At 42.3% G+C, this 13,454-nt stretch overlaps 1 protein-coding gene across 1 annotated transcript in view; it reads left to right on the top strand.

Moving 5' to 3' along the window:
- Positions 1 to 3,282: 3,282 nt before the first annotated feature.
- The window catches only part of LOC135504109 (protein diaphanous homolog 1), a 46,696-nt gene continuing 36,524 nt past the window's right edge, over positions 3,283 to 13,454 (top strand). The window contains exons 1-8 of the mRNA XM_064922403.1: positions 3,283 to 3,514; positions 5,059 to 5,184; positions 5,620 to 5,694; positions 6,610 to 6,783; positions 7,440 to 7,603; positions 7,941 to 8,132; positions 8,528 to 9,125; positions 9,430 to 9,595. Coding sequence (XP_064778475.1) covers positions 3,440 to 3,514; positions 5,059 to 5,184; positions 5,620 to 5,694; positions 6,610 to 6,783; positions 7,440 to 7,603; positions 7,941 to 8,132; positions 8,528 to 9,125; positions 9,430 to 9,595 — 1,570 coding nt within the window. The 5' untranslated portion in view covers positions 3,283 to 3,439. The remainder of the gene's footprint in view (positions 3,515 to 5,058; positions 5,185 to 5,619; positions 5,695 to 6,609; positions 6,784 to 7,439; positions 7,604 to 7,940; positions 8,133 to 8,527; positions 9,126 to 9,429; positions 9,596 to 13,454) is intronic.

Raw genomic sequence — 13,454 nt, 5'->3', positions numbered from 1 at the left:
TGAGGGAGCCGCTTTCCATGGAGGTTTCAGTGAGTAGCAGACAATATTGTAGCTGTACAATCCCCAGGAATCCGGATGAGAAGTTTACTTGAGAGTAGTTGACAAACTGTAAAGCAAAACAACAAACAGGATGATAACTAAGAACGCAAACACAGCTCTCAAAATAATCAGGCCTCAATCAAGTTGAGTTTAATTCAACTCCATCTCAATGGTGATGAGTTGTGATGAGTGTGGGCATACTGCGCCTCCCTATCAGTCAATAGTTGTGAACATTTCAGTTCTTAAATTCTTCACTTGTACCTATGTTTGTCCTATGTAATTGCTTGCCTTTATTTGTTTGCTTAAAACCTCTTAAGGATTGGCCCCCTTTTTTCTCAAATTTTTTCCAAAATTGACATGTAGCTCAGACCCTGAAACAAGTATATGCCTTTTCTTGGTACCATTTGAAAGGTAACACTTTGAAGTTTGTGGAAATGTGAAAGGAATTTATGAGAATATAACACATTAGATCTGGTGAAGGATAATACAAAGGTTGTTTTTGTATTTTTTTTGTATCATCTTTGAAATACAAGAGAAAGGCTATAATGTATTATTCCAGCCCAGGTGCAATTAGGATATTGGCCACTAGATGATCCAATGAACCATTGCATTTCTGTTCAAAATGTTGTATCAAGACTGCCCAAATGTGCCAAATTTGTTCATTAATAACTTTTCATGTTCATACTGTGCACTCTCTTCAAACAATAGCATGGTATTCTTTCACTGTAATAGCTACTGTAAATTGGACAGTGCAGTTAGATTAACAAGAATTTAAGCTTTCAGACAATATTCGATATGTCTATGTCCTGGGAAATGTTCTTGTTTCTTACAACATCATGTTAATCGCATTAGCCTACTTTAGCTCAACCGTCCCACAGGGGACCCACCAATCCTGAAGAAATGTTAAATCTGTAGTTTTTGATAAGGGATGGTTCAAAATTTACAGAATGGGGATCTGGAGGAAAGTGGGGGAGGGTCATGCTTTTTCAATTTCAGTCAGGGGGAGGTTATTTTTTTAAAACTAGTCCAGGGGAATGCTGCGTAATTTGTAGTTTGACATTTCAATATTAGTTTGGGGATAGGATGGGCCTGCCAAGAGTATGTTTGGGATAGGTTGGTGGGGAGGGTGTGTTTGTTAAAAAAAGGGGGGAAAGTATGTTTTTTGATGATTGTATTGCTATTGTAACCCTATAAAAACAACTTCACTCTCCCCCCAAAAAGTTGCTTATTAGGCTATATATTGATGTGTGCCCGATGCCGCCACTCATCTAGGATTCTCCGTTGGGCGTGCACTATCAACTGCACCTGTAGGCTATTTAGTGTCGTCTCAATCAAATCAATAGCCTATAGGCTATATATAGGCTATACAAAGTGCATGCTCGGAGAAGCACAGAGCAATGATATAATTCTAACAAAATGTACTTCCTTCCCGAGTCTTTTGTTCAAAAATATAAACGCAACATACAACAACTTCAAAGATTTTACTTATAGTTTATATACAGTTACAGTTCATATAAGGAAATCAGTCAATTGAAATTGTCACACCCTGATCTGTTTCACCTGTCTTGTGCTTGTCTCCACCCCCCACAAGGTGTCTCCCATTTGTTCCATTATCCCCTGTGCCAACCTTTTCCTTGATGACAGCTTTTCACACTCTTGGCTTTATCTCAACCAGCTTCATGAAGTAGTCACCTGGAATGCATTTCAATTAACAGGCGTGCCTTGTTAAAAGTACCTTTTTGGAATTTCTTTCCTTCTTAATGCATATGAGCCAATCAGTTGTGTTGTGACAAGGTAGGGTGTCATGCCCTGATCTGTTTCACCTGTCCTAGTGCTTGTCTCCACCCTCTCCAGGTGTCGCCCATCTTCCCCACTTATCCTCTGGGTATTTATACCTGTGTTTTCTGTCTGTCTTTGCTAGTTTGTCAGGATTACCAGTGTTTGTCCTGTCAGCTACTGTCTTTTCCCAGCCTCGCTTTTTCTCTTCCTCCTGGTTTTTGACCCTTACCTGTCCTGACCCCGTACCCACCCGCCTGACCAATGCCTGAACCTGCCTGCCATCCAGTACCTTTGCTCCACCTCTGGATTATTGAACTCTGCCTGTCCCTGAGCCTGCCTTCCGTCCTGTACTTTTGCTCCTACTCTGGATTATCGACCCCTGCTTGCCGTGACCTGTTGTTTGCCTGCCTCTGTTAGAATAAACCGTGTTACTTCACACAGTCTGCACTTGGGTCTTACCTTGATACCTGACATAGCCCTATCTTCTGTATACAGACCCTATCTAATATAAACGCCACATGTAAAGTGTTGGTCCCATATTTCATGAAATTAAAGATCCCAGAAATGTTCCGTATACATAAAAAGCTTATTTTTCTCAAATTTTGTGCACAAATGTTCAACATCCATGTTAGCGAGCATTTATCCTTTGTCTAGAAAATCAATCCACCTGACAGGTGTGGCATATCAAGAAGATGATTAAACAGCATGATCATTACACAGGTGCACCTTGTGCTGGGGACAAAAAATGTGCTGTTTTGTCCCACAACACAATGCCACACATGTCTCAAGTTTTGAAGGAGTGTGCAATTGGCATGCTGACTGCAGGAATGTCCACCAGAGCTGTTGCCAGAGAATTTTATCTTAATTTCTCTACCGTAAGCCACCTCCAATGTCATTTTGGAGAACTTGGCAGTACATCCAACCAGCCTCACAACCGCAAACCACGTGTAACCATGCCAGTCCAGGACCTCCACATCCAGCTTCTTCACCTACAGGATCGTCTGAGACCAGCCACCCGGACATCGGATGAAACTGAGGAGTATTTCTGTCTGTAATAATTCCCTTTTGTGAAAAAAAACTCATTCTGATTGGCTGCGCTCCTGCCCAGTCATGTGAAATCCATAGATTTGGGCCTATAAATGTATTTAAATTGCCTGATTTCCTTATATAAAAGTCAGTAAAATCGTTCTAAATTGTTGCATGTTGCATTTATATTTTTGTACTGTATATATATATATATATATATATACTGAACAAAAATATAAACACAATATGCAACAATTTATACATATTTATCTCCTTAATAGGCCTAGTCTTTTAGACAAAACCACAACATCATGAAATAAAGACTCCTGGGCAAAAACTAATTGCAGGAGCAAGTCACAACATGAACTGACTCAAGAACTGACACACCATTTGTTGAGCGTTGTAGAAACTATAGAGACCAGAGAGATGCGAAATCTGATAGGTGGGTGGGGTAATAGAGCCCGGTAAATCCCTTTTCTTCTCCTTTCCTCTTAGATGGCTTTTAAAGGAAGTGTTACTGTAAATTAGGTAAAAAACTCCATGCATTCTAGACAGAAAAGTTTTGCTGAGATTTTCTTTTGAAACCCCGTACATTATGTTGCCACGGGCAGGGCCCAGGAACGAAAACCCCTCTTTGATGGACAGAAAAGGTTCAGTAGCCGTGCCACAGGTAAGATTATGACATTTCAGCCTCCGTAACTGAACAACATCCTCATTCCAAGCAATGACATTGTGATTAATGCTGTTCATTTCAATGAAAAGGCAAATTTTCTCTCTTGAACAGTTGATGACATGTTGACTGTCATGATTTGTAGAACTGTATATCTGTTTAATGCCATTTAGCACACCTTTTATCCAAAGCGACTTAGTCTTGCGTGCATACATTTTATATGTTGGGGTGGTTGGGTCAATCAAACCCACTATCCTGGTGTTACAAGTGCCATGCTCTAACAACTAAGCTACAAAGGACCATAGACATGGACCGTAGAAATAGTTGTTATTCAATAAGCATCTGTATGACTGTAATAGCATAGTCAGTAAGCTTCTATACTAACACTGAAACAAGCTGTGAGGAAGTTGTGTGGGTACTTTCCTTTGGGGATTCTACTTCCTTAATTCCAGACATGCAGATCTTCTATTCTGTCACTAAAGAGGAACTAAGATTCTCACAAATCTAAATATAAAATGTTTGATACAAAGACAAATCAAGATGTTTTTTTCCTGTTGTGACACATTAGTTTGACAGGTGCTTGTGTTAGTTGTTAGTTGTTCTCAGTTGCGTAGCTCAGTTTTGCGGTGAACATGTCTTACGGGTATGATATTTGTGCGTCTGTAACTTTCTCACTAATCATTATTCACGTTGAAAGAAATGAGGGCCCCCAAAGCTTGTGGCCCTCCTACCTTGTGGGGGCTGTGAGGTGTGTTCTAGTGGTTGTTCAGTGGTTGTTCTATGCAAAGTGAAGCATTCTGTGCATTCAGAACACTAGCTATCATTTATGTGCCTTCGGAACACTAGCTATCATTTATGTGCCTTCGGAACACTAGCTATCATTTTCGGGACACTAGCTATCATTTATGTGCCTTCGGGACACTAGCTATCATTTATGTGCCTTCGGAACACTAGCTATCATTTATGTGCCTTCGGAACACTAGCTATCATTTATGTGCCTTCGGGACACTAGCTATCATTTATGTGCCTTCGGGACACTAGCTATCATTTATGTGCCTTCTTACCACTAGCTATCATTTATGTGCCTTCGGAACACTAGCTATCATTTATGTGCCTTCGGAACACTAGCTATCATTTATGTGCCTTCGGGACACTAGCTATCATTTATGTGCCTTCGGGACACTAGCTATCATTTATGTGCCTTCGGAACACTAGCTATCATTTATGTGCCTTCGGAACACTAGCTATAATTTATGTGCCTTCGGGACACTAGCTATCATTTATGTGCCTTCGGGACACTAGCTATCATTTATGTGCCTTCTTACCACTAGCTATCATTTATGTGCCTTTGGAACACTAGCTATCATTTTACATTTACATTACATTTAAGTCATTTGGCAGACGCTCTTATCCAGAGCGACTTACAATTGGTGAATTCATCATTTATGTGCCTTCAGATAACTAACTATCATTTCAGTGCATTCGGAACACTAGCTATAATTTATATGCATTGCTCATCTGTGATCATTGTCCTCCTGGTCCAGCTGAGCAACGAGATGCAGCTAAGCATCATGATGAAGGTGAAGAGTGGGGAGCTGACCATCGATGACGCCCTGAACCAGGCCAGGAGGAGCAACCAGGAGCAGCTAAAGCAAAGCCTGGCCACAGAGGTACTGTTATGTAGCCTGGCCCCAGATCGATTTGTGTTATTTTGCCAAGGCCCAGTATTGCAATACCTCCACAACAATGTGTTTGTGTCGTCTTGCCAACTCCTATGGTCATTGTCACGCATTGGCATCAAGAATTGGCAAGACAGCACAAAGAGATCTGGGACCATGCTATAGGTATTTTACTACTGTGCCTTGAATTCAGCACGGGAAACCATGGCAACAACAAGGCCTGACAGTTACCTTGGACGGTCTGTGCACACGCATAATGGACAGTACTTGTCATGCATGTTATTCTGTCATTCACTATACATTTTTAAGTTGTGGTTCCACTGTCCTGTCCACCAACGTAGAACTGGATGTTTCTGATCACTCTTTGATGTGTTCATAACATTTTGTCCTGCATCATTGTCATTGGTGTATTGATCTTCATTGCAGGAACAGCAAGCCTCCCAGTACAACTTCAGTGTTTACAAGTACAACCGCTACAGGTGGCAGAAGCGCATTCTTCAGGCGAGTCAGATATGGGTACCCTTTTGACATTGGGTTAGTTGTTATCACAACTCGTATTTACAGTTTTTCCCAAATGATAACACACATTTGCTGAAACTACATCTCAGGTACTCAAAACTCTAAACACAAAACAGTTAGCCAATTTCCCCGAACCCCACTGACATCTTGCAAACTGAAACACAGAAATCAAAATCATGTTCTCCCTGCTCAAAATGAAACTGCATACAAATGAGACAAACACACATCAAATTAATCTAACTTAGTGACAAATGAGATCACTCTAATGTGACATATTCAAAACACTTACTTTCAGAACCTATTTCAGTCTAAAGACTACGATTTTGTTAAATTGTTTGTGTGTACTCAAACAAGAAAGTAACACAAATGCAAGATGCGGGCTGTGGTTGATAAGCTCACTCTGATGTTGTAGAAGATGGCAGGGTTTTCAATAATCTGTTGGATTTCCTGCAGTCTTCACCCTCCACCTCCCTCTGCTAAGTTTGAGCTTAGCTTGTTGAACAGTATTGCTTTTCATTTGCACACAAGGGATTTTAGCTGTGAAGGTTGTGCCAAAGGTAGAGAATTGCCAAATGTTTGTTATAGAATTGCAATCTGAGTGTAAAGCAAAACATGTGCAAGTAGTATTGCGGATTTGGTGTTGCTTCTGGTAAATTAGTTACAGGTTTGGGTCATTGTGCCTCATAGGCCAGTTTTAGTTTGTAAACAATTGGGAAAAACTGTAAACAGGTATTACAACTTCCATTACTGTAAGTAAACAGCAACTCCTGAGTTGTGATAACAATACTGTACAATGCAAGCCTGTAGTGTGCTGGTACATACTGTCCATGTCATGCATCATTGAGTAAAAGCAGTGATAATCTCAGAATAATGTGTATCTCTACACTCTATGTTTAGATTGACTTCAACACTAAAATGGTGTGCAGCATAGAGAAAGGCATCGTAAAGCGGCAGCTGCCGTTCCTGTGTGTTAAGAGCTGTGATGATGGAGTTGGGACCAAGTTCTCTATATCTTTCAGAGGAAGACATGACTATGAGCTGGAGGCCACCTCACTGGAGGACAAACACAAGGTAAGAGAGTTGTCCCTGCCCCTGCCCCTAACCCTATGAGCTGGAGGACACCTCACTGGAGGACAAACGCAAGGTAAGAGAGTCGTCCCTGACCCTGCCCCTAACCCTATGAGCTGGAGGACACCTCACTGGAGGACAAACGCAAGGTAAGAGAGTCGTCCCTGCCCCTGCCCCTAACCCTATGAGCTGGAGGACACCTCACTGGAGGACAAACGCAAGGTAAGAGAGTCGTCCCTGCCCCCGCCCCTAACCCTATGAGCTGGAGGACACCTCACTGGAGGACAAACGCAAGGTAAGAGAGTCGTCCCTGCCCCTGCCCCTAACCCTATGAGCTGGAGGACACCTCACTGGAGGACAAACGCAAGGTAAGAGAGTCGTCCCTGCCCCCGCCCCTAACCCTATGAGCTGGAGGACACCTCACTGGAGGACAAACGCAAGGTAAGAGTTATCCCTAACCTGTAATAGAGGTGGACAGCAGCCTGGTTTGTGTATAGGCATAAGAGATGTGAGAGATTTCAATCACTTCCCCTAATTGGTTAACAGTGGGACATTCATTCTTTAAATACAGTTTGAAGACATTTTGAGGACTTTATATTTTCAATTGACACAATTTTGATTGAGACTTTTTCACACTGATGTTGTGTTTTGTTGTGTAGATAATGCAGCTTGTAAACAAGATAATCTACAGAAACATCTATAGACATCCAGTGGAGGGCAGTGAAGACACGTGTGTGCATCCCCTGCTTCTAGCACCAAAAAGCCTCAGGGAGGGCCTGCTGTTCCTGCAGAGAGGTGGATTGGCATCGTTTAAATGGGTGAAGTATGTTTGTGTTCTATACTAGACTACTACTACTTCTACAACTACTACTACTACTACTACTACTACTATTACAACAACAACAACTACTACTACTACTACTACTACTACTACTACAACAACAAGAACATGAATTACTACTACCACTACTACTATTACTACTACTACAACTACTACTACTACTACTATTACAATTACTATTACAATTACTACTACTATTACAACAACTACTACTACTACTACTACTGCACAGTGTTTTTACAAAGTTTGGAAGAGTCCTGCATTGACTATAAGTTGTTTACTATCTACATCATGATGTGATCCACGCTTTTATTGTTAGGTACGAGGCTCACCTTCACCCTGGCAAGCTGACCCTGCTCCCCATCAGCCGGCAGGGGTTAGGTGCAGATGGGGACATGGTCACCTCGTCATCCTTGCCAGTTGTCATTCATTTCTCAGACGGGGAAGCGAGTGTAGAGAAACCACGCAGCTGTGACACCTTCACTCTTTTGACTCACAAGAATGAGTACCAGTGAGTGACCATGTAAAACCCATTCTGAGACTAGGGTGGTAGGTGTTTCGGATGAGAGAAGCGAGTATAAGGAATTTAGGTTGTGTTCTTGTAGTAATTTGTTTTGTCAATGAAACATTTTAAAATGTTAGTTAATCTACATATCTAAATACAGCAACAATGTTGTAACTTTTTAACAGAATCATGCTTCAGAATAATGTATATCTGAACAGTTGAGGATTGCTGCTACCAACACACCATTCTCATCACTGTATGTATTGTATAAACACACCATAAGCACTTCTATTTGACATCTAATACCATACATTTAGATTTCAATTGTTTGCCCAGTGATTGCCATTGTTTGTTTACTGCCAATAGAGGAAGTTAAGATGAGTTATGTTGATGTATTGCAGGTTCCAGGTACCTGTGACAGAGCTTTCCAAAAGCACAGAAGCCATCCAGAAGGAGAGGGATGCTTGGGTCCAGGCCATAGATGAGCTATGCCTAAACTGGAAACGCATGTCTCAGTCTGAGCACTTCTATGAGGAAACCAGGGCTTTAAGAATCTATGACAATGTCAAAGATATTCTGGAGGAGAACAAGTCCATTGACGGACAAGGCCCCAGAGGAACAGATCTTGTCTCCAGTGCAGATAATCTATCGGCTGGAGAAAAGATTAAGACTAAACCTCCAACCTCGCCTCACCCAAAACCCTGCAGCCCTGTGAAATTACTAGTGAATGTCCCCTTCCCTGGTCCCGTCCTTTCCCCTGCACCTGCCCCTGATTCTGTGCCTGGTCTTGCACTTGTTCCTGGTTTTGTCCCTGTTCCTGTCCTGGCACCAGTCCTTGATCCTGTCCCTGTCCCCGCCACTGCCCCTGTACCCATTCCCTCAATGGTGCCATCTCCCCCCTTCATTCCTGTGCCTCCTCCATTGCCCTTTAAGCCCAGTAGAAAACCCCTAACAGAGCGGACCAGGGCCTTCCACTGGGATGAGGTTGGTTCTGATAAGGTACTACAATGGTTTTATTTATCCCTCTTTATTACATTTGTAACCATGTAATATAGTTGTGCACATTGTCAATTATGTTATATTATGGTTTATTGCCTTATATGACGCTACACTTGAGTCCAATCCGTGAGAAGGTTTTGTCTGATAGTTTGCAATGATAAGGAATTACCTAAATTCCACTTCCTAATTTCCTTGAGGACTGTAGGGAATTATTCTCTACAGTGTGTCTGTAGCTTCCTGGATCATTGCATTTCATAGAGAATCCAGTTTGTCTTTGTGGTGATTGTGATTGGTCTCTCGGCAGATAGAGAAATCATGCTGGACACGGGGAAATGCTGGGAACATTGAAATTGACACTTCACGCTTGTATGAGCAATTTGCAGTTCAAGATTTGGGAACATTTGGCGGGATCACCGAGCCCAGCATTAACCTTCACATCATGCTCAATACGAAGGTTGCTCACAACTTTAGTAAGTAGCTTTACAATGACTTGTATGGAAGTTTGAGGTGAATGGCCTATATGCTTTCACAACTATATGCTCTATTTTCTGGCCATTTTTCCCCTGGTTGTGCACAACTTATTTATCAAGTTTCAAGTTTTATTGTCATGTGCAGTGAAATGCCTTTCTTGTGAGCTCTTTCCCAAAAATGCAGCAATCAATATCAGTAATACTATAAAGTAAAGTAGAACAAAAACACATGAGAAATGAGAAAAACACAAGAACGTAAGTAAGCTATATACAGGGTCAGTTCCAGGGTCAGTTCCAATACCATATTTACAATGTGCAGGGATAGTGGAGTGGCGGGGGTAAATATGTATAGGGGTAAGGTGACTAGGCATCAGGATATACTGTACGATAAACAGAGTAGCTGCAGCGTATATGATGATTGTATGTGAGTGTGTGTGCGTGCGTGTATGTAGAGTCAGTATGAATGTGTGTGTGTGTATTATGTGTGTGAGCAAATTAAGGGTGTGTGTGTGTTGGAGTGTCAGTGTGAGTGTGTAGAATCCTGTGAGTGTGCATAGAGACAGTGCAAAAACACAAATAAAATATAAGGGTCAATGCTGATAGGCATTTTGTTAGCTATTTAGCAGTCTTATTTATGGCTTGGGGATTGAAGCTGTTTAGGAGCCAGTTGGTGTCAGACTTGTTGCTCCGGTACTGCTTTCCAAACAGAAGCAGAGAAAACAGTGTGACTCGGTTGGGCGGGGTCTTTTCACACCGCCTGATATAGAGGTCTTGGATGGCAGGGAGCTCGGCCCCAGCATTGTACTGGGCTGTCCATCTGTAGGGTTATGTGTTCGAGGGCGGTGCAGTTTCCATACCAAGCAGTGATGCAGCCAGTCAAGATGCTCTCAATGGTGCAGCTGTCAAACTTTTAGAGATCTTTTCAATCTCATGAGGCAGAAGAGGTGCTGTCATGCCTTTTTCACGACTGTGTGTGTGGGTGTGTAACATTTTAATTATTTTGTGATTTGGACACCAAGTAACTTGAAGGTTTGGACCCGGTGCCCTACAGCCCTGTCGATGTGGATGGTGCATACTTGACCCACCATTTCCTGTAGTTCATGATCAGCTCCTTGGTCTTAATGACGTTGAGGGAGAGGTTGTTTTCCTGGCACCACACTGCCAAGTCACTGACCTCCTCCCTGTAGGCTGTCTCATCGTGCCCGTGATCAAGCCTACCACCGTCATGTCATCAGCACACTGGATGATGGTGTTAGAGTCATGCGTGGTCACGCAGCCGTGGGTGAATAGGGAGTACAGGACAGGTCTATGCACACACCCCTGTGGTGCCCCCCGTGTTGCGTGTCTGCATGGTTGAGGTGATGTTACCTATCCTCACCACCTGGGGTCGGCCCGTCAGGAAGTCGAGAATCCACTTGCAGAGGCAGGTGTTCAGTCCCAGGGTCCCAAGCTTGATGCTGAGCTTGGAGGGGACTACGGGTTTGAACGCTGAGCTGTAGTCTATGAACAGAATTCTCACATGGGTATTCCTCTTATCAGACCCATCAACATTATTTTCTCGCTGATAACAGATTTGTTTGAAACTACACTCAGTGCTTGATTACTATAGTTGAGTAAAAAATAACACCTTTTTGCAACCACCAGATGGTAGTACTTAATAAGGAAACTCTATGAGCTTTACATCGGTGTATTGACTCATTCTCCATCTAATCTCCATACTCCATGTATTTGCTTGAGAAAATATGCAAAAAATGTTGTACAGTAGCTACATAACAAGACGCAAGAAATAACCAACATTGAAGGATTAGTTTGAACATTGAAGCATTGGAATAAAATTAATGCTTTGAGACATTAAGACATTTTTTTTCTTTTGCATTTTATTAATTTAGCAGAAGCTCTTATCTAGAGCGATTTACAGTAGTGAGTGCATACATTTTCAGATAACCATCCTTGAAGAATAATGCTGCTATTATCAGTGTAGATACAGATATGGGTTGTTCTCCCCTGTGAACTGCACAGCATGTCTACAGGGGGCAGTCTGAGTCTATCAGAACCTTGGTAAAGCCATAGAAATAGAATGAATAGAATCAGCTTGGACCCGCTAATCCTGGCAATTAAATGGGGACACACATACTATACATTCTATTTCTATGGGTAAAGCTTCTATCTTTTTTCTTCTTCACTTAATGGCTTTGACTGCTGTTCAGTCGAGCATCAATTTTTGTTTTGTTTTAAATGTAACCTTTATTTAACTAGGCAAGTCAGTTAAGAACAAATTCTTATTTACAATGACGGCCTACCCCGGCCAAACCCTAACCCGGAAAACTCTGGGCAAATTGTGCGCCGCCCTATGGGACTCCCAATCACTGCCAGTTGTGATACAGCCTGGAATCGATCCAGGGTCTGTAATGACACCTCTAGCACTGAGATGCAGTGTCTCGCTGTACCACTCGGGACCAAGTCTATGACTTGGCGTAACTCAAGGCAACCTAAGACCAATAGATAAAGTGTGTGCATGTGGCGTGTGAGATTGAGGAAAAAAGATTTTAGAGAGTTCTCTTCTCGCAGGTCTTCAAAGTGGCACAGAAAGAGTGAAGTGATACACGTGTGGGGCAGCAGAGAGGGTTGTTAAATGGCATCAGTACAAGTGTGCAGGCTGGCAACACAATTAGAGTATGCATGGCCATGAATTATGGATGAAGTCCTGTGCGACAGTTTCTATGAGCGTCTGTCATAGGATAGAACAGGATAGGATACACTCCAAGTGTGCTCCTCTCCTTTCTGTGCCCTGGAAAGTTGTGCTCTGACTAGGCAGCCCCATGTGTTTCAGTTGGTAGAGCATGGTGCGTGCCATGCCAGGGCTGTGGGTTTGATGTCCATTGGGGAGCAGTACGAGAATATATGCATTAACTACTGTAAGTCGTTCTCTGGATAAGAGTGTCTGCTAAAATGGTGTAAATGTAAGGCACTGTGCTTGGTGACTACCGCCTGTGGGCAACTCCAGGTGATGCATCTCTCTGCCGCCAGCATGAGAGGGGGAAAAGGGTGCTACGCACGCACGCACGCACGCACACACACACACACACACACACACACACACACACACACACACACACACACACACACACACACACACACACACACACACACACACACACACACACACACACACAAAGATTATGCTTGCTTTAGATGAGCTCTGCATGCTCATCAGCAGGATCTCTGCTAACTAGCTGTTATCTATTATTTTCCTATTGTGCATGGACATTGACAGTATTTTCTCTATTTATCCAAGGAGCTGTAGCTAATATTGTTGCTAGATACATACAGTATGACTTCTATTAGTGTATTGTAAATTGCAATACATAATTTAGATAATTAATGGTTATTATACGTAGTTATTACAGTATAACGGTTATGTTCTGCGTTTGCAATCATAACACTCTTATCCTTAATGACAAAGTGCTATGCATATAGCTTACAGTTTTACATTCAAACAGATGGATATGAACTATCTATATCCAGGTGGCGATATTATGATGAGATTAAGAGCATTTTCCCTTCGAGCAGTGAGCTTATATGTGGTCTCTGTGGGCTATAGCCTGTCTCTGTGCCACAGGCAGGCTGCATGACAACACGTTGATAAGTGCAGGGGAGGCATGCAGGATGGTCATGGACAGGTGGTTATATGGTGTTGTGTTTGTCTTCATTCCTTCAAGAAAATATCTGAACCCTGAGAGGAGATAAACAGAACAGAATGACTTATTGTGGGTCTTATACTATGTAGTCAATAACCACTGCTCAGGTCATGACTCACTCTTTTTCCAGGTATTTCCGACGAAACAGACTGTGTTGGACT

Source organism: Oncorhynchus masou, chromosome 18, assembly GCF_036934945.1.
Source record: "Oncorhynchus masou masou isolate Uvic2021 chromosome 18, UVic_Omas_1.1, whole genome shotgun sequence".
In the NCBI taxonomy this organism is placed as follows: Eukaryota; Metazoa; Chordata; class Actinopteri; order Salmoniformes; family Salmonidae; genus Oncorhynchus; species Oncorhynchus masou.
The sequence above is the reverse complement of the archived record's forward strand: the minus strand, read 5'-3'. Positions and strand labels throughout refer to the sequence as shown.